This window comes from Plutella xylostella, chromosome Z (genome assembly GCF_932276165.1).
Source record: "Plutella xylostella chromosome Z, ilPluXylo3.1, whole genome shotgun sequence".
Lineage (NCBI taxonomy): Eukaryota > Metazoa > Arthropoda > Insecta > Lepidoptera > Plutellidae > Plutella > Plutella xylostella.
In genome coordinates, this window is record NC_064012.1 from 12,573,065 (window position 1) to 12,597,006 (window position 23,942).

General features: G+C 38.4%; 1 protein-coding gene across 2 annotated transcripts in view; it reads right to left on the reverse strand.

Moving 5' to 3' along the window:
- Nucleotides 1-23,942, reverse strand: part of LOC105380640 (anoctamin-6) — a 99,146-nt gene that overhangs the window by 4,069 nt on the left and 71,135 nt on the right. For both annotated transcript variants that reach the window (XM_038121799.2, XM_011550232.3), the window contains exons 19-20: nucleotides 23,658-23,861; nucleotides 6,074-6,257 (exon numbers count right to left, since the gene is read on the reverse strand). In XM_038121799.2, the coding sequence (XP_037977727.2) occupies nucleotides 6,074-6,257; nucleotides 23,658-23,861 (388 nt within the window). The remainder of the gene's footprint in view (nucleotides 1-6,073; nucleotides 6,258-23,657; nucleotides 23,862-23,942) is intronic.

A 23,942-nucleotide genomic window follows, 5' to 3' on the forward strand; every position in this document is an offset into this window, starting at 1 on the left:
TGAATTAAATTTTAGTAAAACATAGTTCTATAATGTAAAAAAATGCACTTTATCCTACTTACTGTGTCTTAAACAGCAAACCCACATAAGAAACTAATGAATAAAAAAAGACTGTAAATTTCGTTGCTATGAAAAAGTTTCTTTTCAGGACAGAGTAAACTAATAATAGAGACGCTAGAAAAACGCGCGAATGGAGGTGACTCAGCTGATTTATGAGGTGTTAAAGAACCCAATATTTATACACAAAACGATGTCATCTCAATACTAGGTAAAGTTTACGAAACCGAAACATATCCGTATTTGTGTGAGACAATCCGTAATTCATAATGAAAAAAGTTTTCAAGGCAATTATTAACATTCCTGTGGAGTTTTTTCATGTACTTAAAGCCAAATTCAAGAAATATCTTGAATGAATAAAAAAGAAAGACAAAGTGTAAGTTTGGGCGCGTTTATAGTTCCATAATACGTATGCAACCAATTATGGATTAAATTTAAGTAAAGTATAGTTCTATAATGTTAAAAACGCACTTTATCCTACTTGCTGTGTCTTTTAAACAGCAAACCCACATAAGAAATGAATGAATAAAAAAAGCCTGTAAATTTCGTTGCTATGAAAAAGTTTCTCTTCAGGACAGAGTAAATCGAGAAGCTAGGAAAACGCGCAAATGGAGGTGACTCAGATTTTTTATGAGGTGTTAAAGAACCCAATATTTATACACAAAACTATGTCGGCTCGATAAGTTAACGAAAGTAAGTAAGTAAAGTTTACGAAACAATAATACAATGACCAGTTTCTCTACCGTATTTTTGTGAGACGAGAGAGAGTAATTCACAATGAAAATAGTTTTCAAGGCAAATATAAACATTCCTGTGGCGATTTTTTGTGTAAAGCCATGCCAGAAATATCCCTTGTATTATGGCAAACAAAGTCAATACCCATTTCAAGGGAAAACTAAACCCCATAAAATATTCGATACGTTTTAGTCAAGTGAATAACCGTATCTCACCAAAATTCATACTGAAAACCGTATCCCACCTAAAACAAAAATCATCAGTACGCCTGTTAAAGTGAAAATCATAGTGAAAATAGTTTTAAGGCATAACAAAAAGCAAGAATGATTTGCTATGATATATTCAAGTCAATAGTCCCTGCTGAAACTGAAAATCATACTGAAAACTGTTTCCCACGTCAAACAAAATCGTCAGTACCCCTTTAATTAAAAAAAATCACAGTGATCACAGTTTTTAAGTCGTAACAAAACGCAAGAAAGAGTTGCTACGATTATGTTCAAGTCAATACCCTGCTGAAACCGAACCAAAAGCATCAAAGCACCGCGCGGCTGCTTGCAGCCCGCGCCACAACGCGACCTCTAGTTTTATATTATGCCTTAGTCTGTCCCAGTCTACCAGTTCGCAATGGCAAATAAATTTGAAATACATTACGTCATTTATTCTTCTTTGGCCTTCAGATATCATATGAGCTACGCAATGTATAAAAACCGAGGCTACTTTTTCTACTCGATCTTAGATGGCGTTAACCTGAGCTTTACATAAAAGTACATCTACTCGAACTAAGGGTCAATTCAGACGTACCACAACCACACCACAGCCACAACCACACGGTGTGGTCGGGCGTATATTTTGTATTGACAATGAATAATCCAATTCACACGTGCCACATTTTGCCGTTGTTATCGACCACCTGTGTAATACGACCACATCGCAACCACATCGCAACCACATCGCAACGGCAACGCCGGCACGCAGCGGCGGCACCGCGGCAACCTGTTCTCCGTATAAAACTGCACACGACGACGTGGTTACCACATCGCAATGACAGCGACAACGCAACCACATCGATATTTTGTCGCTGCCACAACGCAACTGCAAAAAGCCACTGTCACACAATTCACACGTAACCACAGCTTGACCACATTATGTCGCTGCGACGTGGTGTGGTTGTGGTACGTGTGAATTGACGCTAAGATGGAGTTAGCGTCGCGCACCTCAGCCTTCAACCCCGATTAGTGGCTTCATCTCATCCTATACAGAAAACGAAATATGGCAGCTCTACTTTGTATTTGCTTTGTGAATGCTCCTCTTAATCTTAGGCGCTGGTACTTACCCCACTTCGGTGTAGTCAACCCCAACAAGCCAGGACAGTTAAGAGTAGTTTTTGTAGAAAAGCTCTCACGAGCCGAAGCCAACACTTGGCATCAATGGGTTGAGGATCTTGTAACAACCTCTAGTTTAAGAATTCCTCGGTGGTACGGTTCGTGTGAGGTGGAAATCTTACACCGCGAGCTTCACGTTTTCTCAGACGCAAGCGAGCTGGCTTATGCAGCTGTGGCCTATTGGCGTATAATATTCGTCGATCAAAGCGTAAAACTCGTCATTGTGAGTAGCAAATCACGCGTAGCTCCGTTGAAACCATCATCAATTCCACGTCTGGAACTCCAAGGAGCACTCATTGCTTCGCGTCTGGCCACCTCAGTGATTGATGCTCACAGATACAAGCCAATAAGGCGCAACTTTTGGATGGACAGTATGATCGTACTGGGTTGGCTTTGACGTGGGAATCCACGCAGTTTTAAGCCATTTGTAGCAAATCGAGTTGGAGAGATTCTTGAATCTTCAGACGTTAGTGAATGGCATTGGGTCCCAGGCGAATTAAATGTAGCTGACGATGCCACTCGCACTAAATGCAGCTCAATATCGCAAAATTCTCTATGGATATCCGGGCCATCATTCCTGCTGTCATCAGATTGGCCATCTGAACCATCTCCCATTTTACTTTCATCATCAGGTAGTGAAGAAGTAAAAGCAGTAGATCGACTTCAAGTCTGTTTCATCAATAACGATATCAATTCAGAATCACCCTCACCAACCCCGATCGTTTCAGTTCATGGCTTAGGCTGGTAGCGCACAACAGCACGTGCACATCATTACATATCATTATTACATCAACGCTGTTTAGCCAAAAGGGGGGTCCAAACTAATCAGTTAGAGTCTATTACTGCTAGTAATTTGATAACGGCAGAGGTCCATATTCTAAGAAAGAGCCAAAGAGAGAGTTATGGAAACGAACTTCATCTTCTCCGAACAGCAACCGATCCATACAACGAGTAAGTTATTTAATCTGTCACCAATGATAGACGACGATGGAGTACTTCGACTATCAACTCGAACTAGAGCTACCCCCGACGTGGACCTGACGCCCCCAATAATACTGGACGGAAAATACCCAGCAGTGCGTCTGCTTATACAGCATCACCATGAACGAGCGGCACACGCGAACACGGAGACGGTGGTCAATGAGCTAAGGCAAAAATAGTGGATCATCCATTTGAGAAGCACCGTCCGGTCAGTCGCACATAATTGCCAGTATTGTCGAGTATGGAATTTTTCCTGTTGAACCACCCATGGGTAATCTACCGGAGGCCAGGCTTGCACATCATCGCAGACCGTTCACCTTTGTCGGGCTGGACTATTTTGGACCAATTACAGTAAGGCTGGGTCGAAGAAACGAAAAAAGATACGTTGCTCTGTTCACATTCCTTGTATGCCGAGCCGTACACTTGGAAGTGGTTCACAGCCTGTCAACTGACGCAGGCCGCAGCCCTAATGGCATTGCGGCGCTTCACAGCTCGTCGCGGCACGCCCAGCGAAATATGGTCAGACAACGGCACAGCATTCGTCGGCGCGAACAGAACATTGAAGAGTTTGTACTCAGAAGCTGTAACAGATTTTGCTGCGAATGAAAAAATCGAGTGGAAGTTTATCCCCCCGCCTCGCCATTTATGGGCGAAGCGTGGGAAAGACTCGTGATAAGTGTAACGTCAGCCCTGAAGGTGACACTTAAGGAACGTTCACCATCAGACGAGGTCCTCGCAACACTCTTGGCCGAGGCGGAGGCCCTAGTAAATTCGAGGCCACTGACCCATGTATCAGCGGATCATGAAGCGCCTGAAGCTTTAACACCTTTTAGTTTCATACTCGGCTCGTCTTCGGGTTCCCCAAGTCCAGGATCTGTCTCCGATGCAGACCTGCATGGCCGTCAGGGCTGGCGTAGAACAGTTCGACTAGCTGACTTCTTCTGGAAACGTTGGCTGACGGAGTATTTGCCAACTCTGGCTCCCAGAAGGGGTGGCGGGACTGAAGTCAAGTGGAAAGTTGGAGACCCTGTGATAGTTGCAGATGGGAACCTACCCAGGGGAAGCTGGCCAAGAGGCCTAGTTGATGCATTATACCCCAGAAGAGATGGGGTGATAAGGGTTGCGGTCGTCAAGACCTCTGCCGGGGTCTTAAAGAGACCCATTAAAAAGCTGGTCAAGCTTCCAGCTTGAAGTTGGCCATGCAACTCCTTATTTTGATATCCTTATTGTTTTATACTTTTTTCTATTTTCTTTGGATTTATGTTTTTTACGTTTTGTTATTTTTTGTCACTCTTTATTAATATACGAATTGTTTAGCGAAACAGCGGTTTTCCTTGCTTCAGAAAAATACGTTAATAGATGTATAGGAAGCCTAACAGTAATTAACACGTGTGTTGGAGCGACGGAGATCTCTTCGTATCAGCTTCTTTATACGCTTGTTGAGTGCCCCTAGTTCTGACGAAGTGTCGCCCGCCGACGGAAATTCGCGTCTCTGCCTCATAAACTCGAGTGTCTCGCTTGAAAGTTTGGACTCTTTGCTTTTGCTTCTCATGCTAAAATGTCCGTGGCCCACCTCACGAAGAGCCTTCAATATTTGGATTGTATCCGCGTCAATATCTGTAGTGGTTTCCAGCGATTCGAATGGGCTCTAGTTCTCTCTGGAAGCTGGTGTTGCCAGCTGTAATTTGGTGCAGTGTGGGACGAAGGGTCGACTTCACCAGACGTCTCCTCTCCAGCTTGAAGTTGATATTCAGAGTGCCTCGGAGAAGTCGGTGATCACTCCCAGTTTTAAACCTATTGATCACTGAGACATCTCTGAATATGTGCCGCTTGTCAGTCATAATGAAGTCGATTTCTTTTTTCGTCCTACCATCGGGGCTTGCCCATGTCCACTTCCTCTGGGGCTGTTTCTCAAAGAAAGAATTCATCAAGTACAGCCCCTCCCTTTCGAGGAAGTCAACAAGCATTTGCCCTCTCTGGTTTCTGCTACCAAAGCCTGATTGCCAAAAACTGATGAGGTCCTACCCTCGATTCGTCGCATTCTTGTACTCCCACTTTGGCGTTGAAGTCCCCCATCACAACGGTGTATTGGGTCTTAGCAGAACACTTGATAGCTCTAGAGATATCTTCGTATGCTGCTTCGACTTTTGTGTTAAGAGTTTGCCGAGGTTGGTGCATATACCTGTACGACCTTCAAGGAATACCTCTCGGTTAGTTTTAGTACTAGGTACGCTACCCGATTCGACACACTGCTGATCTCCACTACGTTGTTGACAAGGGTCTTGTCGAAGAGAAATCCTACGCCACCTTGGGACAGTTGGTCGCCCTCGCGATGGTAGAGCATGTGGCCGGACTCCAGGGTCATCGTGTCCTCGCCCTCTCTACGGACTTCTGATAGCCCTAAGATGTCCCATTTTATTTTGCTAAGCTCTACCTCGAGTTCTACCATCTTCTCGTCCTCTCTCAGTGTACGTGCGTTGTATGTAGCCAGTTGTAGTCGTTGGTGGCAGCCATTCGTAGCCCGAGGATTCTTCGCACCCCACGCCCTACCGTTACCTAGACCGCTGCCGTAGTCAGGAATAGTGGGGCTGTCGGGAACTGGGGGACGGGGCTTTGGGTGTTACTCCATGGAGGTTTTTGCTATAATCACCACGCTTGGCAATGCGGGTTGATGATCGCAGGGCTACACTTTTTGTACTGGTGATGCTGCTGCCCATCGCCGGCCTATGGGATTTAGTGTAGCTGTTTTTGGATGGTTATACCGCCATCATCCGGTCGCCAGAGCCTCGTCTGTTATTTAGCAGGGTGCACCACGGGCAGGTTAGGTTGGCAATTGGTTCATTCGGATGTTTAGAACCCTTACACCCCAAACAAATAAGTATTACTGAAAAAGGGGCTACTTAATATTTCAAACAAACCTTTAAAATAGCAAGTTCTTCTAGGCATTAAATCATAATCGTTAGTCGATTTCCATGTATTATGTTGGTAGTAAGTCGTGCAAGAACATGACGGTTTATATAAACCATAATTGTTTTCGATGTGACGCAAATACTCATGTAAAGGTGTGTCGTCACCCTTTTCCTTCTCGAGAGTTTGATAATCCTGAAACAGAAGTAATAATGTAACATAACTGAACCTTAGAGGTATACAATAATTATCCCACAACTGACACCTTCTATGAGAGTATATAGAAATGTGTGGCGTTTACGATAAAAACAACTAAAATAAAAACAACTAAAAAGTTACAAATAAAAAAATATAATTATAAACAAACAAAAAACCAGACTGCACGCTAAAAAGATGAAAACAATGTTAATGGAAAGTATCGCAGACGGGGACCAACTTAACCGCCACACAAGGCCATTTTCTAAGTAACATTCACCTAAATGGTGAACCCTCTGCTGGTCCCCGCCTACGATACTTTCCATTAACATTGGTACTTGTTTTCATCTTTTTAGCGTGCAGTCGGGTTTTTTATAATAATTAAAAGGGAAAAGGTTAAATTCTATCCTTTGATTACTAAGCCTTGTTTCTTATCTCGTTTTATGTTGTGCTGTGCTGTGAATACGTGTGACTTATGTTAGAGCATAACATGCACCTGTTCTGTATTCTTAAAAGATAGTTGTGTATCAAATCATGTATATCATATATCCATATGTGATATGGATTAAAATGAAATGTCTACAGTGGATTAGGTAGGTACTTTGAGTAGCCAAAATCTCGGTAGGTACCAGACAATGTGGCCTCATGACTCCCATGAGTGTGGTGCTGATGCATGTGTACTTTTTTTATTGACCTTGGCATTGAATTTTGGAATTGAAACTGAAGTTTAAGGTCATTATGTCAAAACGAATAGCTATGTAAGGGCGCCTTCAAATTAGTCGCAAACTGTCGCAAAATATGTTTTATAAGAGTTTGGTAAGTTTTTCCTTAGCTATTTTTGCGTCATCTATGTTGCCACGGCTGACCCCACCAACTATTTTACTTTAACTCATTCCAACATGACCTACCCTTAATAAAATCAGTCAGATAAATTTCCTTCAAACAATTTTACATCCAGGTCGTTTTGTACTAAAATAGCAATAACTTTTTTGTTAATTGAAACAATAGCAACGTTTCATACCATTTTGGAAACTGCATTAAATGAGCAATCTTTTCAAATAAGGTGCCAGGTTTGCGTGGTATATTTTTTTACAGTATGTAGAGTCAAAGTTGTTTATAAAAAAATACGATTACCTTTTATGACTTTGAAAACCGTGTTTTTTTTTAAACATACAGCATTACTCGATATTTTTTTTGACTACGATCAATAGCAGGGCTATACAGGGTGATGCAACACCAAACAAATTCTAACAATATAGATAATAATAATAAATAATAACTTTAAACTTACTAATAAGATTAAAGTTGTTATTTAATAAGATATTATTTTGTAACGTACCTCATAATAATTATGTTAAACCTGTCATTATTATCAAACACTAGGTACAGTGCCACAAACTTATCTGTTCCGAAAAGTTTCCGACCTCAACGTGAAGATGGCAGCACACATCAATTAAAGTCATGGAAGTAATAATACAACAGGAATGCGCACTGCACCAAAAAAACGAGCCGACAGAGATAGTCAGCACGGAGCCCTCCATCTCTTTCTATTTTTGGTGACCATAATTTTAGGTAATTCATGAGACATCACTTCTAATCTATCATGTCGCGCATAGGTGTCGATGGTCTCAAAGTCACCTATTATTCGAATAAAGGATAATTCGATTGCAATGTAGGTACGAATGTATTTTGGTGATATGACAGTTGTCAGGGTGTCCACTCAGAATCCTCCAAAAAATTCCCTGACTTTTCCCTGACTTTCCCTGACCATTTCAGAAATTTTCCCTGACCAGAGATCAAAATAAATAAAAGCTTGATTTGAAAGTTTTCCGTTCATTTGCAACACTTATTAAGAAAAACTTCAACTGCGTAAAATATTTGGCTGTAAAAAGGGTATATTAAGCCGAAAGAGAGAGTGACTCAGGCAGATCTGTTCTGTTCACTGTGGGGGTGTTAGTACCTGCACCTGGCTCTCTCGAGTGGAATGGAACCTTTGTGCATATCCCCAAGGTCTAAACTGCCTTCCTAAGCTTGAACCAATTCCCACCATGCTGGTCCGGGTGACGGACCAGACCACTGCGGGTTGGTGGGTTTACATATCTGGATGTGGTAGATCTAGATATGCAGGTTTCCTCACGATGTTTTCCTTCACCGTAAGAGCGATGGTATACATTGTACTTAAGTTAAAAGAACTCATTGTTACATTTCAGCGCCGGGATTCGAACCTGCATCTCTGGCGTGAGAAGCGGGCGCTTACCCGACTGTACTACCACCGCTCCTCATTACCATTACTATGACTCAGGCAGGTCTTTTTAAACAACATGAAATTCTAAAAAAAATGATTTTCCACACAAAATTTGCTAGACAGGTGAAGTTATATGAGAAAAAAACGCGAATTTCAAAAACACGTAGAACAAAAGTTGTTTCGAGTGAAGCCCTGAGTACTACTGCCACTACTATTACCACTATTGCAACATTATGTACAGAAAGCAATGATAAATAGGACCTACTTAATTTTTTTGTACAACAAAGTTTGAATACTTTTATTTTGCCATAACGTGTATTTTTTTTTTGTATTTGCAAAATTGAGAAATAGGTATATATTTTACTAGCTGTTCCGGCGCGCTTCGCTTCGCCTTTAAAGTTTTCCCGTGGGAATACCGGGATAAAAAGTACGTTCCTACCCTACCTACCTATGTTCTTTCCCAGGGTCTAGACCATATGTATACCAAATTTCATTCAAATCCGTTCAGTAGTTTTGGCGTGAAAGAGTAACAGACAGACGCAGTTACTTTCGCATAATTTATAATATTTGTTAGGATTTATTTTCAAAATTTTATTTTACTTTTGTAAAAAGTCATTTAAAGTTTGAAAACCCAAGCGGGATCCACTGGTTATTATTGCAAAAGACGTTAGTTAGACCTATTTAATTTTATTTAAGATCACTTATTGATGGTAGGATTAGTACAGAGTGCTTTGAAGAAATACGCCTCCTCATATATATTTTTTAAATGAGAGTTTGGAAGCAGGTAGATAAAATATATTTTTTAAATTGTGTATAAAACTTGTACTATAATATATATAATAATATATATAATAACTTGTATATATATAATAATCACTCGAGTTATTTCGGTTTTGAAGGTCCTAAGATCACTATACAAGGTGCTATACCTCATTCGGGGAAACGACGTAGCAAAGCGCCCTCTTTGTCCCACATTTCCATACAAAAGACAAAGACGACAAATGAGTTAGCCACGCCCATTTGGCCACGTGATTACCTAAAATTGTAAAGCCATGTTTACACTTCTGAATTAAAGTATGGAGTAGGAAATAAAATTGTGTATGTTCATAATAATATTTTTTATTAATCTCTTTCTGACGACTCATCACTCCTATCATTTACATTTATAATAAATGATTCATTAAAATTTTCAAAGTTGTGGTCCATTTTTGACGAGGATGAGAGCGAGAGGATACACGGGAGACGTCCGAACGGTACAGAGAGCAACGACAGACTAATTATGACCTACAGTGTAAACGCGCCTTAGCGTCTTATCTATGACCAATCATATGCTTTCGTATATTCTTAGTACTACGTCGTTTCCCCGAATGAGGTATAGCACCTTGTATAGTGATCTTAGGACCTTCAAAACCGAAATAACTCGAGTGAAGCGTGTTAAGCTTTGTAAATGCCGTAATTAATTTAAATAACCAACCATATAAATAAAAACCAAAATCAAATATTTTCGTATGGGTGCGACGCTTTAAAAAAAACATTAGGTGCCGCGTAGAGGTAACGCTTCTGCATGCGCTCCCGCTGCCGTAGCAAATTATGAGAATTGATGAGTGAAATGAGCGCCGATACAGCGCGTCTGCACCAACACGTTATGTGGGGACTTATTTTTCATCACCAACTCCTAAAACTCTTAAAACAAAAGTTTTTCAGAATGGCAAGCTGAGTCACTCTTTTGAAAGAAATTTAATTAAGGGAACATCATTTTACTATTGAACAAACTATGAACTGAGTCTGGAATCTGGCTTACGAAATTTTATTTTATGACTTACGTATTTTACGTTTAAAATAGAAGAAAAATAATAATTAGTAAAGGAAAGAACTACAATTTTGCAAAAATATATGCTTTACTAGTCATTTTTCCCTGACTTTCCAGATGGCGCATCAATTTCCCTGACTTTCCATGACCACCTTGAGCTTCCCTGACTTTTCCCTGACTATCCCTGACTTTCCAGAAAGTGGACACCCTGGTTGTTCAATATTACTTCTGTCAATCTAAAGTGTAAATATTCACTGAGTCACGATTTTGATAACGTCAACGGCTGCACGGAAGCCAATGACGTCATTAATTCGTCGAAGAGCCGATCTTTACATTTTTTATTAAATTAACAAAAAACAAAAAAAACACGCACTCACGCCTTGTACTAATGTACTCCCTTGCGGGGTAGGCAGAGGTGCATTGCTGCACCCACTTTTCGCCAGAGTGTTATGTTAGTCCCAATGTAATAGGGGGCGGGCCTATTGCCATTTTACGGGCACATCCAAGACCCGAGAACAAATATCTGTGTTCCGTTTACATAGTCTAGTTGATGAAAATAATAAGATTTCAAAAAAAATATCTCAACCTAAGTGCTTCCGCCGGTTTTAAGCTTGATAAATTATCTTTTAATACTCATATATATCATCAGCTCATAACTCTTTACCAGCCTTATAACATAAAAAGCCACAATAATGCCTAATGATACTTAGGTATAAAATAAAACAAAAAGTTTAAAGAAACAGGTCCTAATTAATGGAAAGTGATTCAAAAGTACGAATGAATGGTCACCCTAACTATAACGTCTCTCACAACAGTATAAACGTCATCCGTCATCTTGACAACTTCGGTCTTGTCGTAAAGTATTTAGAAAAACTACCAATATTTTTTATGAAATTATTATTCATACAAATACCAAATATTTAATTAAATTTACATGTTTATAATGATTTATTATAAATTTCTTTTTGAAAATGATATGATATACAGTAGTCTATGAGTTAATTTAATATTTTTTTTGCATAGCGCTCTTCGTAAAAAATCGACTAAAGTTTACACAACTAAATCCTGGCAATTGTTAGAAAGAGAGGAAGGGCTCTGTGGTAAGGTTCTACCTTTTTTGGCATAAGATTTTTTTGCCTAATCTCGTATTGCATAGTAACGTTTGGTCAAAGTCTCGTTACGCCGAAAATCGTATGGCATAAATCTCGTTTAGTAAAAAGTTATTTCGCATAACATTGTTTAGCCTAATAATGGTATGGTCAAATCTTGAATAGCCTAATAATGCTATGGCATAGGTTTATACAAAGTAATAATATTCGTTTGGCTTTAACTTTGACGGAGCGTCTCCCTACATAGCGCAAACTGGTGCCTTGTATTGTTTCCGCTGTTTGGATAACGCTCCGCTCCGCTTCGCTGCGCTCCGCTTTGGTTTTGATGAACATGTGCACCTAACACGCTCCTCCTCGCTTTGCTCGTCGTCGCACCTATTTTTAGGTTTCGATCTCATGGGGTTTGTAATAATTATATTGGTCGTTAACTTTCGATTTTTTGATCATACAATATCGTGATTTTCGGGATGTAGGAGAAAAATACCACAATTTGTACATTTACTACATACTTAATATATTATTTATTAAGATAACATTAGGAAAAACAAGATTATACATAGGTATAGACGAACATAAATTTGAGCAAACGAAACTTAGGTGTTTAAAGATTGTGCCTAAAGAGTTTTAGACGAAACGAGCCTTATGCCACATAAGTCTTGGCAAAGTGATGGTTCGGCCAAAAAAGTTTAGACCATACGAGTTATGCGAAATGAGTTTTGGTCAATAAAGATTATGCCAGATGAGCGGAACCCCTGTGGTAACCCTCTCTATCGGCTCGCGGCCTCTTTCACTTCAAATATAAATCTTAAGGTGAATTCGTTAGGTCTATTTTCGTTTGCATCATTTTGGTGAGTGCGCTCGCGGCCTCTTTCACTTCAAATATAAATCTTAAGGTGAATTCGTTAGGTCTATTTTCGTTTGCATCATTTTGTCATTCCTGTTGTATTATTACTTCCATGATTAAAGTCAGGGAATGTAACTGTGCATCTTTTGACAGCAACACTTCAAAGTTTCAGCCATTTTTGACGCGTGGTTTTAATTTTACAGTCGTTTGAGTGAGTCGATGTGAGCATTTTTGTGAAAATTGACAATATCGAGTATCGAACTGTCTTAAAATATTGGTTTTTGAAAGGGAATACCCCTACGCAAATCAAAGATGAGTTAGACTCTGTGTACGGGGACTCTTCACCGTAATTTACCACTGTAAAATTCGGAGATGATGAACGTTCGGAACGTCCAAAAACTGTAACTACTGACGATAACATCGCTAAACTTCTTCAAATGGTGTTAGACGACCGCCGAATTAGAGTGAGATAGATAGCAGAGGCAATGAAAATGTCCAGAAAACGTGTTTATCACATATTAAATCAAGATTTAGGCATGAGAAGGCTGTCCGCGCGTTGGCTGCCGCCTTTGCTAACGTCAGACCAACGACGTGTTCGAATGAACATTTCCAATGCTCTGTTGGCGCAGTTTAGGCGCAATAAATCCGTGTTTTGGCGCCGCCTAATTACTGTTTTACAGGCTATGTAGAAGAAAAAAAAATTAAGAAAAAAATCTTGTATCTATGTTAGGTCGGAACCTTTTCAGACCACCCACGTATTTTGATCCATATCTCATTACTTACTAATGAATTATATAGTGATATAGATTAGATGGGTTTATTAAAATCACAAGAGCGAATTACCACTACTACTCGTAGCAAACTTAAAATCTTATAGAATGAAGAAATATTAGACATTTACGTGAGCTCTCACCGGAACAGATAAGTTTGTGGCACTATAGTATTCTTTTTAGTACCTCATGCCAACCCTTTCATCTGTCATGGCGGTTTGTTTTGAAGTTTTAATAGTAATATGTTTATTTTTGAATTTAATACCTACCTAGTTAAATTCCGTTGTATGTAGCCTTCACTTCAAAACAGAAGACTTCAGGAAGCTTTGATTATTTCATTATGAAAAACATGGATTTTGTCACTCCTGTCGACATTATAGTCACTCGTGTCTATAGAATAAAATAAAAATACACATTTTTTTCCTAAACCACTGCCGTGTAATTCCTTTTTTTTATGTATATAAAGTTGTATGTTAATATGTATAAAAGTTTATTCCGTACGGTAGAATTAACGAATAATAAAAACTAATTCAATAAATAAATGTATTTTATTTGAATTTGTCATGAATCATGATCTACTAAACTATCACCGTCCGGACGGTGATAGTTTAGTAGATCATGACATCCTTGACAATCGCAAAATAATTGACATTTGCTATCTAAGCATCCCGCTTCTATGCAACTCCGAAGTGTGACGAGATTTTGACGACGTACGGTAGCGATTGTTTAGTAGAATTATCCATAAATTATCTAGGTACCTACATAGAACAACGCGGACTCGGGTGTACCCTCGGGAAGCGTCATAGCGATCTTTCTTGATACAAAAAAGTCTGAAAATTTTTGCGGGGGGAAATTTTACCGTTTACCATGATTATGTCTCATGGGACATATCATTATGAGTTTTAATTCCCAGCAATAGGGCTACATGTCATTTAATAATGAACACAGTGTCTTCATTTTTCTTGCCAATGGATGTAACAATTATCGATAAGTGTTATCGATGAATTCGAGAACATGGGTTAGAAATACTAATTTCAAATTAATTAGGTATAGTTAAATTTAATTAGGAATGATTAATAAACGAAGTCACCCGCTTTTCGCTGTACATTTATACTCACGTGATAGGTCGCGAGCCGTATCGCCGTTTTTGAATGAGTACAATGCACTGAAGCACTCGGGCGGCCTCTGACTAGGCTTAACGACTGCTGCCGAAGCAACAACCGGGACCCACGGCTTAGCGTCCCGTCCGAAGCACGGAAGCGTCCAGAAAAGAACCATTTGAAATCGGTAACTCATGCTGTACCTACCAATGGCTGACCGTGTCAGTTGTTGCTTAACCTCAGTGATCAGTTACGATTACTGAAGCCAATTCGACAACGGACGTTTCCCAACTATGACCTTTTTGTCGATTAATACATATCTACATACCGGTACATCACTATCGCATTTTTTTGACATTGGTTGCTAGGAAACAGCTAATAACAATAAACCATGAACAAATCTGTGATCAAATCCGGAATCCGGATATTCTATGCATTGAAGCTGTAATTTTAGTATGTAAACAAATCATTTTCTATGAAACGAACGCTTTGCCAACTAGATTGAGTCTAGTGAAAATTGAGACAGCAACTAGTTTTTATAAATCGGTGGGCCTTTCTGGCCTACCACCCCGCCAGAGGGGAACGTCTGCCTATTTCGTCTCCAGACCATTCATACTCAATGAGGTACCTATATAGCTATTTTTTTTTGGGTCCCAATTTTTGTTCACAATAATATATTATTAGTTACAACAAGTCCCGAAAGTCCCACGTAACACAAATTTTTTGGTCACCTTATTAGAAAGGGACAAACGGCCTCTTTACTACACCTCCTGCTCGATTCGCTTTTGGGTTCCGTGTACTCAGTCCTGCTATATATACAAAGTCCTTGATGGAGACCGATAAAGAGGACAATACGTCGGGGCCAAGTACCAGTTCAAACGAAACACCCACCTTCAGCTTCATCGAGAGCAACCACGGGGGTAGAATATTAGTAAAATCAGGGCCCCAAGTCTGCTATTGGTTACAAAAAATATCAATGAAGATATCCAATAGAGACTCCATTGCAACTCCATTGTCATTGGCCCAAAAACGGTAGTCCCTACGTCTCACGGCCGGTTCTACCTTTTTTGGCATAAGATTTTTTTGCCTAATCTCGTATTGCATAGTAACGTTTGGTCAAAGTCTCGTTACGCCGAAAATCGTATGGCATAAATCTCGTTTAGTAAAAAGTTATTTCGCATAACATTGTTTAGCCTAATAATGGTATGGCCAAATCTTGAATAGCCTAATAATGCTATGGCATAGGTTTATACAAAGTAATAATATTCGTTTGGCTTTAACTTTGACGGAGCGTCTCCCTACATAGCGCAAACTGTTGCCTTGTATTGTTTCCGCTGTTTGGAAAACGCTCCGCTCCGCTTCGCTGCGCTCCGCTTTGGTTTTGATGAACATGTGCACCTAACACGCTCCTCCTCGCTTTGCTCGTCGTCGCACCTATTTTTAGGTTTCGATCTCATGGGGTTTGTAATAATTATATTGGTCGTTAACTTTCGATTTTTTGATCATACAATATCGTGATTTTCGGGATGTAGGAGAAAAATACCACAATTTGTACATTTACTACATACTTAATATATTATTTATTAAGATAACATTAGGAGAAACAAGATTATACATAGGTATAGACGAACATAAATTTGAGCAAACGAAACTTAGGTGTTTAAAGATTGTGCCTAAAGAGTTTTAGACGAAACGAGCCTTATGCCACATAAGTCTTGGCAAAGTGATGGTTCGGCCAAAAAAGTTTAGACCATGCGAGTTATGCGAAATGAGTTTTGGTCAATAAAGATTATGCCAGATGAGCGGAACCCCTCACGGCCAGTCTCGATAAAATATAAATGCTATTGACACAGAATGACTTCTGGGTGATCGTGACGTCATCTTGGAATATTATCAGTGTTGCCGGTTTTGTCAAATTTGTAAAGCCACCATACACGGATCGTTCGACTTGGGCTTAATTTGAAGATTTTCCACACTATTTATTTAAAAGTATTAGTGTTTTATCTTATTCGATGTTTTTTAAATTCAATAATTGACGTGTTATGGCATTTAAATATATTTTTCATATATTAAACTGGCTGTATAATTAAGACCACAGGCAAAAAAAAAAACTCGTCGTGTCGATATGTTGCATTTCTTATGTCAACTTTAACAACACAGAGTACATTTTAACAATTTATCGTTTTGTTCTCTGACCAACAGGGTTCCTTTTTCTGAGGTTTTGTTTTGGTTTTGTCTGTTAGTTGAGGATAAAAAAAAAAGATACAGGCGAATTGAGAACCTCCTCCTTTTTTCGAAGTCGGTTATAAAACATGGCTAAAAGAATGCAATGCAATGAGTATATGAAACATATATGTATAAGTATTAGATCTTCTACCATCCAGTACAGCTATATTTTGCCAAATTATAGACGGCTCCAAACTTTAATCATAACAGATATACCATCTAGCCTGCGTTCTTTGGCTATCAGTGTAGTTAAATCCGTGGCAATCTCTTTCACCACATCCTTACTGAGGCGAAATGTCTTCACAAACTCTGAGTCCGGCAAACTCAGGAAAGGATCGACATTCCGCCTCATGAAGGCGCGATTGAAATTAATATTCCAATTCATGTTGACAACATCTGAATAAAACGTGTATCTTAGGTGTATCTGCTCAATAGCCTCACAAATGTGATTTTTGACAGATAAACCATAATGAAGCCATTGACGGAAACGTTAATAAATAGTGGACTACGCAAATTGTCACCCGAGAGACGATATCGGTGTGGCACTTATCAGTGGACTAGCGTTTTGTTCAATGTAATATGAGTGGCTTCATGGTGGCTTCCATCCAACTTCCATCGAGCTGACACTATGGTCTTAAAAAATACAAGACTGCCAAATGTGTCATTTTTCGCTGTCGACATGCTGTCGACATACAATCGACATCCAATTTTACTCTAATGCGTTTAGTAGACTTGGGGCCCAGGTCGCAGGCACTACCTTAAACGAGTAAATGAAAAATCTGGCACCGCAGTCTGGAATTGTCATAAGAAAATGTGTAGTGGGCTAATCGTCTTAGGTGCAGGTGAAAATCACATCACGCGAGCAATGGAGCACAGCTGTGTGCCAGACTACGAAAGTATTGAAATAGAAAAGAGTTTTATCAGCCTGAAGAAGAAAACCTGCTCTGATTACAAGCCTATCCCCTTACTGTACAAACAAGAGATGAAGAAATATCGACTGTAGCAATTAACAATGTCGTAACTGACTTTTGGCCATTTTTCAGTTTATTGCACTAGAAGGTCATAATATCAATAAGGAAGGTGTTAGGAAAGTTTCAGCTCTTAATTATGAATATTTCCCGATTTTTCTTGTGGAAAAAAGTCGGATCTGTTCATGGCGACCGCTTAACACTGTCGGTAAGTATGTTGCGACACTGTTCCCGGGGCGGGCAAGCGGGGCGGCCGGTCGTATCTACCACTTCCCGCCATGTTAGCGGGAGGAGCCCAAGTTGCGTTATACAATTTTATTATGTGGTCTTTATGATCAATTAATTTATAAAAATAATGAAACTATAATGTCTTGCTCTAAATAATGGTAGACTTAGTGTATCAAGGAACGGGTAAAGATCTCAAGACAATGTATGACAGAATTTGAAGATTTGTGTACAAACATGTTCCATTAAAACGAATACAATTAAACAAATATATATTTTTATAGCATCTCACATTAACATGCTTGCCCAATACAATGTATTTTTTTTTAACAATTAATATTTTATTAAATTTTCGTATGGAAGTTGTATAAACAGTACTGAACAGGTAACATTGTAGCAAACGGCACATCCAACAGTATTAACTGCGCATTATTTTAATTTTGAGTCGGATGTACCACATCCCACATTGTTACTTGCTTGCGTTTCAAGTACTACTGTTGTATATGGTATTACCGACTTTATTATTTGTTCTTCTTTCCCTTGTGATTGTCGGATATGGAAGAACCGACCTTGTTATTTGTACATAATGTTAAACTATTGAGTTGGATGTGGTACAATGTACCATTATTTTCTGTAAACGTTGTAAAATCTCGACCGGCTCTCTATAAAAGTTAGAGCCCAGCCTCACTAGAACCTCATTGACCGCGTTACCAGCAACGTGTCCAAGCTGTAAGTATTGAAATTGATGGTACCTAACTCACTTGGCGACGACGATGTGGCATCGTCGCTAATACCATACATTTCAATATACCTACTGCTTGGATACGTAGTTGCTGATGTGACCATGGCCTAGTAAGGAAGGCCTCTTACTGTAAATTTATTAAGGGCAGATTTTTCAAAAACAGTTAAAAGCTCTGGTATCTACAAAAATAGTTTACTTTAATTTAACACTCACATCTTTAGAAATCCCATACATACTCGTAATATTCCAGAGTAAGTAATTCTGTATGGTAAACTTAAAGAAATGATAATTTGCGTAGGTATTTATATATTTTAGTTGGACTGAAGGAGCACGTGGTTCATGATTTCAGGAGCATTGCTTTTACATTCTGTATGTTTATAGGTACCGATATTTTATTATTTATTTGTTGTTTTTTGGATAACAACCGTCAGTAAAATTCCTATTGGATTTGAAGATGAACTAGTGCAGTCACGTGCACTGTAACCTGCAGGTTTCTCGGCCTCTTACTGTACAGCTGCAAGGATACGAGTATGCTAGATCTTTAGTGATAACAATAATAAATGACATCAGCGTAGGGAACAACACTCTCATGAACATCCAAACGAGCTTTTTGAGACACTTTCTGACTCCTCATTACAGAGTTCCAGGCTCCAATAAATTTATCTGATTTCCCACTTTCACTTTCAATAACCCTTACATCTCTCGTTAACAGGATACCCAAACAATACAAACTCATTCTCTTGCTGTAATCTTTAATTCTCTATCGTGATCTTACACTCAGTCACCGTTTCATTTCTTTCAAACATCATAACTTTCGCCTTTCATTCCCTTCATTTTTAAACATCATACCGGAAAGTTACTTATTTTTGCAGCTGTTCTACCGACGGTGATAGTAAGACTTAATTGTCAGCGTACAGCATGCACTTAAGAAGTAACTTTTCGATTCGCAATCCTTTTTATCATCTTTTATATCCCTAACATAACTTTCTTTAAATAAATGAAACACCCAAGGCGAAGCACACATTAAGCAGGGCTTAACACCCCTGTGGATGCCAAACCAGTCAGTGTAGGCTCTATTTATCCTAACGCAAGCCAAAGTCCTTAAAGGGATCCCAGTGGTCGCGTCAATTGGCTGTCCACTCCATAAACGGACATTGTGTCCCACAAATCATTCCTCCTTACTATAAAAGCATTTCCTAAATATAAGAAGGCACAGAACTCTGTTAAGCCAGGACCTATCTGTGACATTATACGTAGTGATAAGATCGTAATCCACAAATCCCATTCCCTTCCTTCAAATACCATGCCAACACATCCAAGATTTTTTATTCTCTGTCTCCCTATATACCCTTTCAATCAATATTTTTGCATACAGAATCAACGATACTTAAGAGGCTGATGCCACGGTGAATGTTGCGGACCTGGAGAGAGCCTTTGTCTTTATGCAAAGGAACTATGACCGCTCCGTTCCAGTTACCTGGCACTGTACCGCAACACCAGCACTCATTGAGGAGTTGGTAAATCTCAGTTGCAGCATCTCCCAATGAGCGCCACAACACTCGGTTCTCGGACTTCCTCCTCCAACCGGCTACCCGCCTACGGTCCAGCGGGCAGGAGGGCGCCCCACCCTGCGTCTGTGTGTTCGTGGTCTCCACTCGAGAACTCGTCTACCCCAACTGTTATCGATTCTTCGGCAGATATGACCAGCCCACTGCCACTTCAGCTTGCATATTTTGACAGCTATGTCGGTAACCGTAGTCCTCTGACGGATAACCTAATTTCTGATACGATCTATCAAAGAAACCTCAAGCATAGCTCTCTCCATAGCACGCTGAGCGATTTGAAATCGGTGGACCAGTCCTACCGTCAGTGTCCAGGTCTCTGCAACATACGTCCTCACTGGCAGGACTCACTGGCTGAAGAATTTTGTCTTCAGGCTCTGAAGAATGGCCGAGGAGAATATGTGACGAAGTTTCCCGAATTTCCCGTTCTTAGCATGCCTTAAGAAACTGCGACATTCAGTTTTGTGTCTAGAACTATAAGCAGATTATCGTTGCATTATTATAATTGATAACTAAAATTTATCTTAGAAAATAGAAACGAAATAATGGAAAACTACAATTTTCATGGAAAAAATTATTCAGGAAAGCATAAATCCGACATCGTAAAGAATATAAAGTCCACTTAAAATAGCAGGATTTCCCACTTCCGACAAAATTTTGAGTACTAAGTTCAGTGAACATTGTTGAATCTCCCACTACCAACAAAATTTATAATACCAAGTCCAGTTAACATTGTTGGATCTAACTCTTCCGACAAAGTTAATCTGGGATTTGACGGTTAATAATGTCACATGTGCCTTTTTTCACCTTTCCTATCAAAAATACTAACTTTTTATCTTACTACCTTGTAGCACATTTAAAACTAAGTCACCATGCCGAATTTGGTTAAGATAGATAGAGTAATGTAAATTTTAGAACTATTTTAGTCATATTTAAAACTTAAAACGGCTCTACTGAAAAGTAGCGGTTTTTCACTTACGACATTGTTAATTGCTACAGTCGATATATAAGTGAAGAATATGTACATAAACTACCAACTTTTTCGAAAAAAAAAAGAACACTTTATAGAGCCCGTAATAGCGAAGCATCAATTCATTGTAATAGTATTCGAATTCCTGAAACCCTGGCTGAGCATTAATGACAATGATATGCTAGTCTTCGTTACAACACAAGCTAAAGATTGGATGAAAAACTGTAAAACGTACTTCTCAGACGGAACTTTCAACGTCGTGCCAAAGCCGTTCACGCAATTGTATACCATACACTCCGATATAGGATCCGATGCCGATTCTACAAAAGTGGTCCCGTGCATTTTTGCCTTACTACCGAACAAATGCACAGAAACTTACATTAGATTGTTTCAATCAATTAAAGATGAGATTCCAAATTTTCAACCTATAGAAATCAAAATGGACTACGAAACTGCTGCAATCAACGCTGTTAGGGAGATACACCCATCTACCAAAATCAGTCGATGCTTTTGTCACTACTCGCAGGCCATTTTCAAAAAAGGCGAATCACTAAACATTTTGGAACAACCCGGTGTATTTATATTTTTAAAAGTATTATTTTTAAAATTGTAACGAAATATTTACAAAGTGAAACTGACCTGAAAGCGTGCATCAATTCATTATCATATCTTAAATACTAAATGTTTCTTGATGTCATTCCATTTATGTTTTATGCAGAAATTTTAAGAAGGCAACTAATTACTATTTTATACTATTTTATATATTTAAGGGAAATACAATATCCTATGTTAACAAAAAATAAGTAACTAATATGTATTATGTTTACATTATGTTTTTACGTCTTACGTCATAAAAAGATAAAAAGTTTTATTAATAATAAGGAGTTTGTTAATTTTACCACAGCGTTAGGTAAATTTTATAGCTTAACCAGTTTTCCCATATTTAAATAAGGGTAAGTTTTATATCAGTTCATTACTGAAAGATTCTATACTAGTAATAAAATACGAGAATATGGAAAATAACAACCGCATCAAACTATACCAATAAATTAGAATCACAGGAAAATAATTACCCAAAAAAAAAGAATAAAAAATAATGACATTAATAAATTTCAATACTGATCAAAACATACTAAGTCTATGGATCAAAATAATGTTTCGGGAAAAAACGACACCGGGAAAAATGGGAATGGAAATGATGCCACCAGCAAAAACTGGTTTTCGGAAATTATGCCCCACACTCGAATAGGGTAACAATGAAATTTTAATATTTATTTAATAAAACGATTTTATGTTTATCATATTAAAATACGTTTAATGTCTTATAATTAAATGTCTTATCGTGCCCAGTATCATCAGCTGTATCTACCATTTCCCGCTCCAACGCAATCAAGTTAACACCCTGTATTCCAATTTTAGGTTATGTTATTTACTAAGGTGACCACACACTAAAAAAAAGTCTCAATGAGCCGTTTGTTACAAAAAAAAGTTTACAGTTTGGAGAAACAGATGGCGCTGTCTGAGTTGCACCAAAACTGTCAATCCCTCAGAACACAGATTTTATGTCAGCTCACATCTTATTTCAACGGAAGAAGTTCTATATCTGCCCTCATGCGTTCCCTAACACAACGACTCGAAAATAAATACAATCTAGCCTTGTAAACTAGACTTAATAGAGATACTATGTGAGCTCTTATTCTGAGTTTAAAACGTCAACCTCTTAGGTCTGTGGGTGCAATATTTTTTGTTGGATATTAACTCCTTTATCTCCCTGTTTCGTTTGATCCATGACTTTTTGGCCACCTGTATACAGGGTTATTTGCAAGTAGACCTGATCCTTTCAGGAGGTGATAGAGGAAGGCATTTCCAGTCGATTATAACCTATAATGCATTATCCGAAACTTAACCATTTCTAAGATATTTAATATTTGAAGAATTTTTGATTTTTTGCCAAAATTTCATGTTTAAAACCGAAAATAAAAAAAACTAGCCATATTTCAACACTTTTTTGTTTGTTTAGGATTAGTAACATCTTAATAAACTAATTAAAATTATCAAATGTGCATTATTAGAAAACTCAACAGGGGTTTCCATACTAAAGTGAACAGGACTGAAAATCATCACACTTGTTACCTTTAAATTGCGCTAATTTTGTTAGTTTTTCTGTTGAATTTTGTCCGCCTTCTCTGATTGTTTTGGCCATATCTTGGTGATACCTAAATCGATTTGATATTGAAATATCTCATTTGAAAGCTTATAAGTTGACAATGTTTTTAAGCTGAAGTGCACAAAAAATTGTTATATGAAGTTCTTTTTTAATTTAACTTATTTGTTTTTAGGTTTTGACAATTTTTTTAAATGTGTATGTATTTTGAGGTATTGTGTCTAATTTAAGTCGAATAATGCACATTTGATAATTTTAATTAGTTTATTAAGATGTTACTAATCCTAAACAAACAAAAAAGTGTTGAAATACGGCTAGTTTTTTTTATTTTCGGTTTTAAACATGAAATTTTGGCAAAAATTCAAAAAATCTTTAAATATTAAATACCTTAGAAATGGTTAAGTTTCGGATAATGCATTATAGGGTATAATCGACTGGAAATGCCTTCCTCTATCACCTCCTGAAAGGATCAGGTCTACTTACCAATAACCCTGTATAATGTATTGATTTACACAACACCCTGTATATTGTATAGATTTATATGATAACACGAGTGGTAACCGTTGCTGCAAAAATCACGTCTCTGGTGGTTATTTAACTATAAATACGGTAGGTACTTACCTACGCAGGAAAATGTTACGTAAGTATATGTTAATATTACTTACATACTCGGGGAAAACTTTAAGTGATAGGTATCCAAGTTCATAGCTAAGATCAGTTGATGCGTTCGGGCCAAACGCAGGTGTATAAGCGTAAATTCGAAATTTTTCAAAAGGCTCAAAATTCAGATGATCAACTACTGATTCGTTTTTTTCTGCAAGCTTTGTAAACTGCAAAATGGCCTCCGATGTTATAGTGCCAAGAAATATCTGAAACAATTTTAATTATAGTCTTTCCCGAATGATTCACCCTCAGTCTATTTTCCCATTAGATCTACATTAAAAACAAGA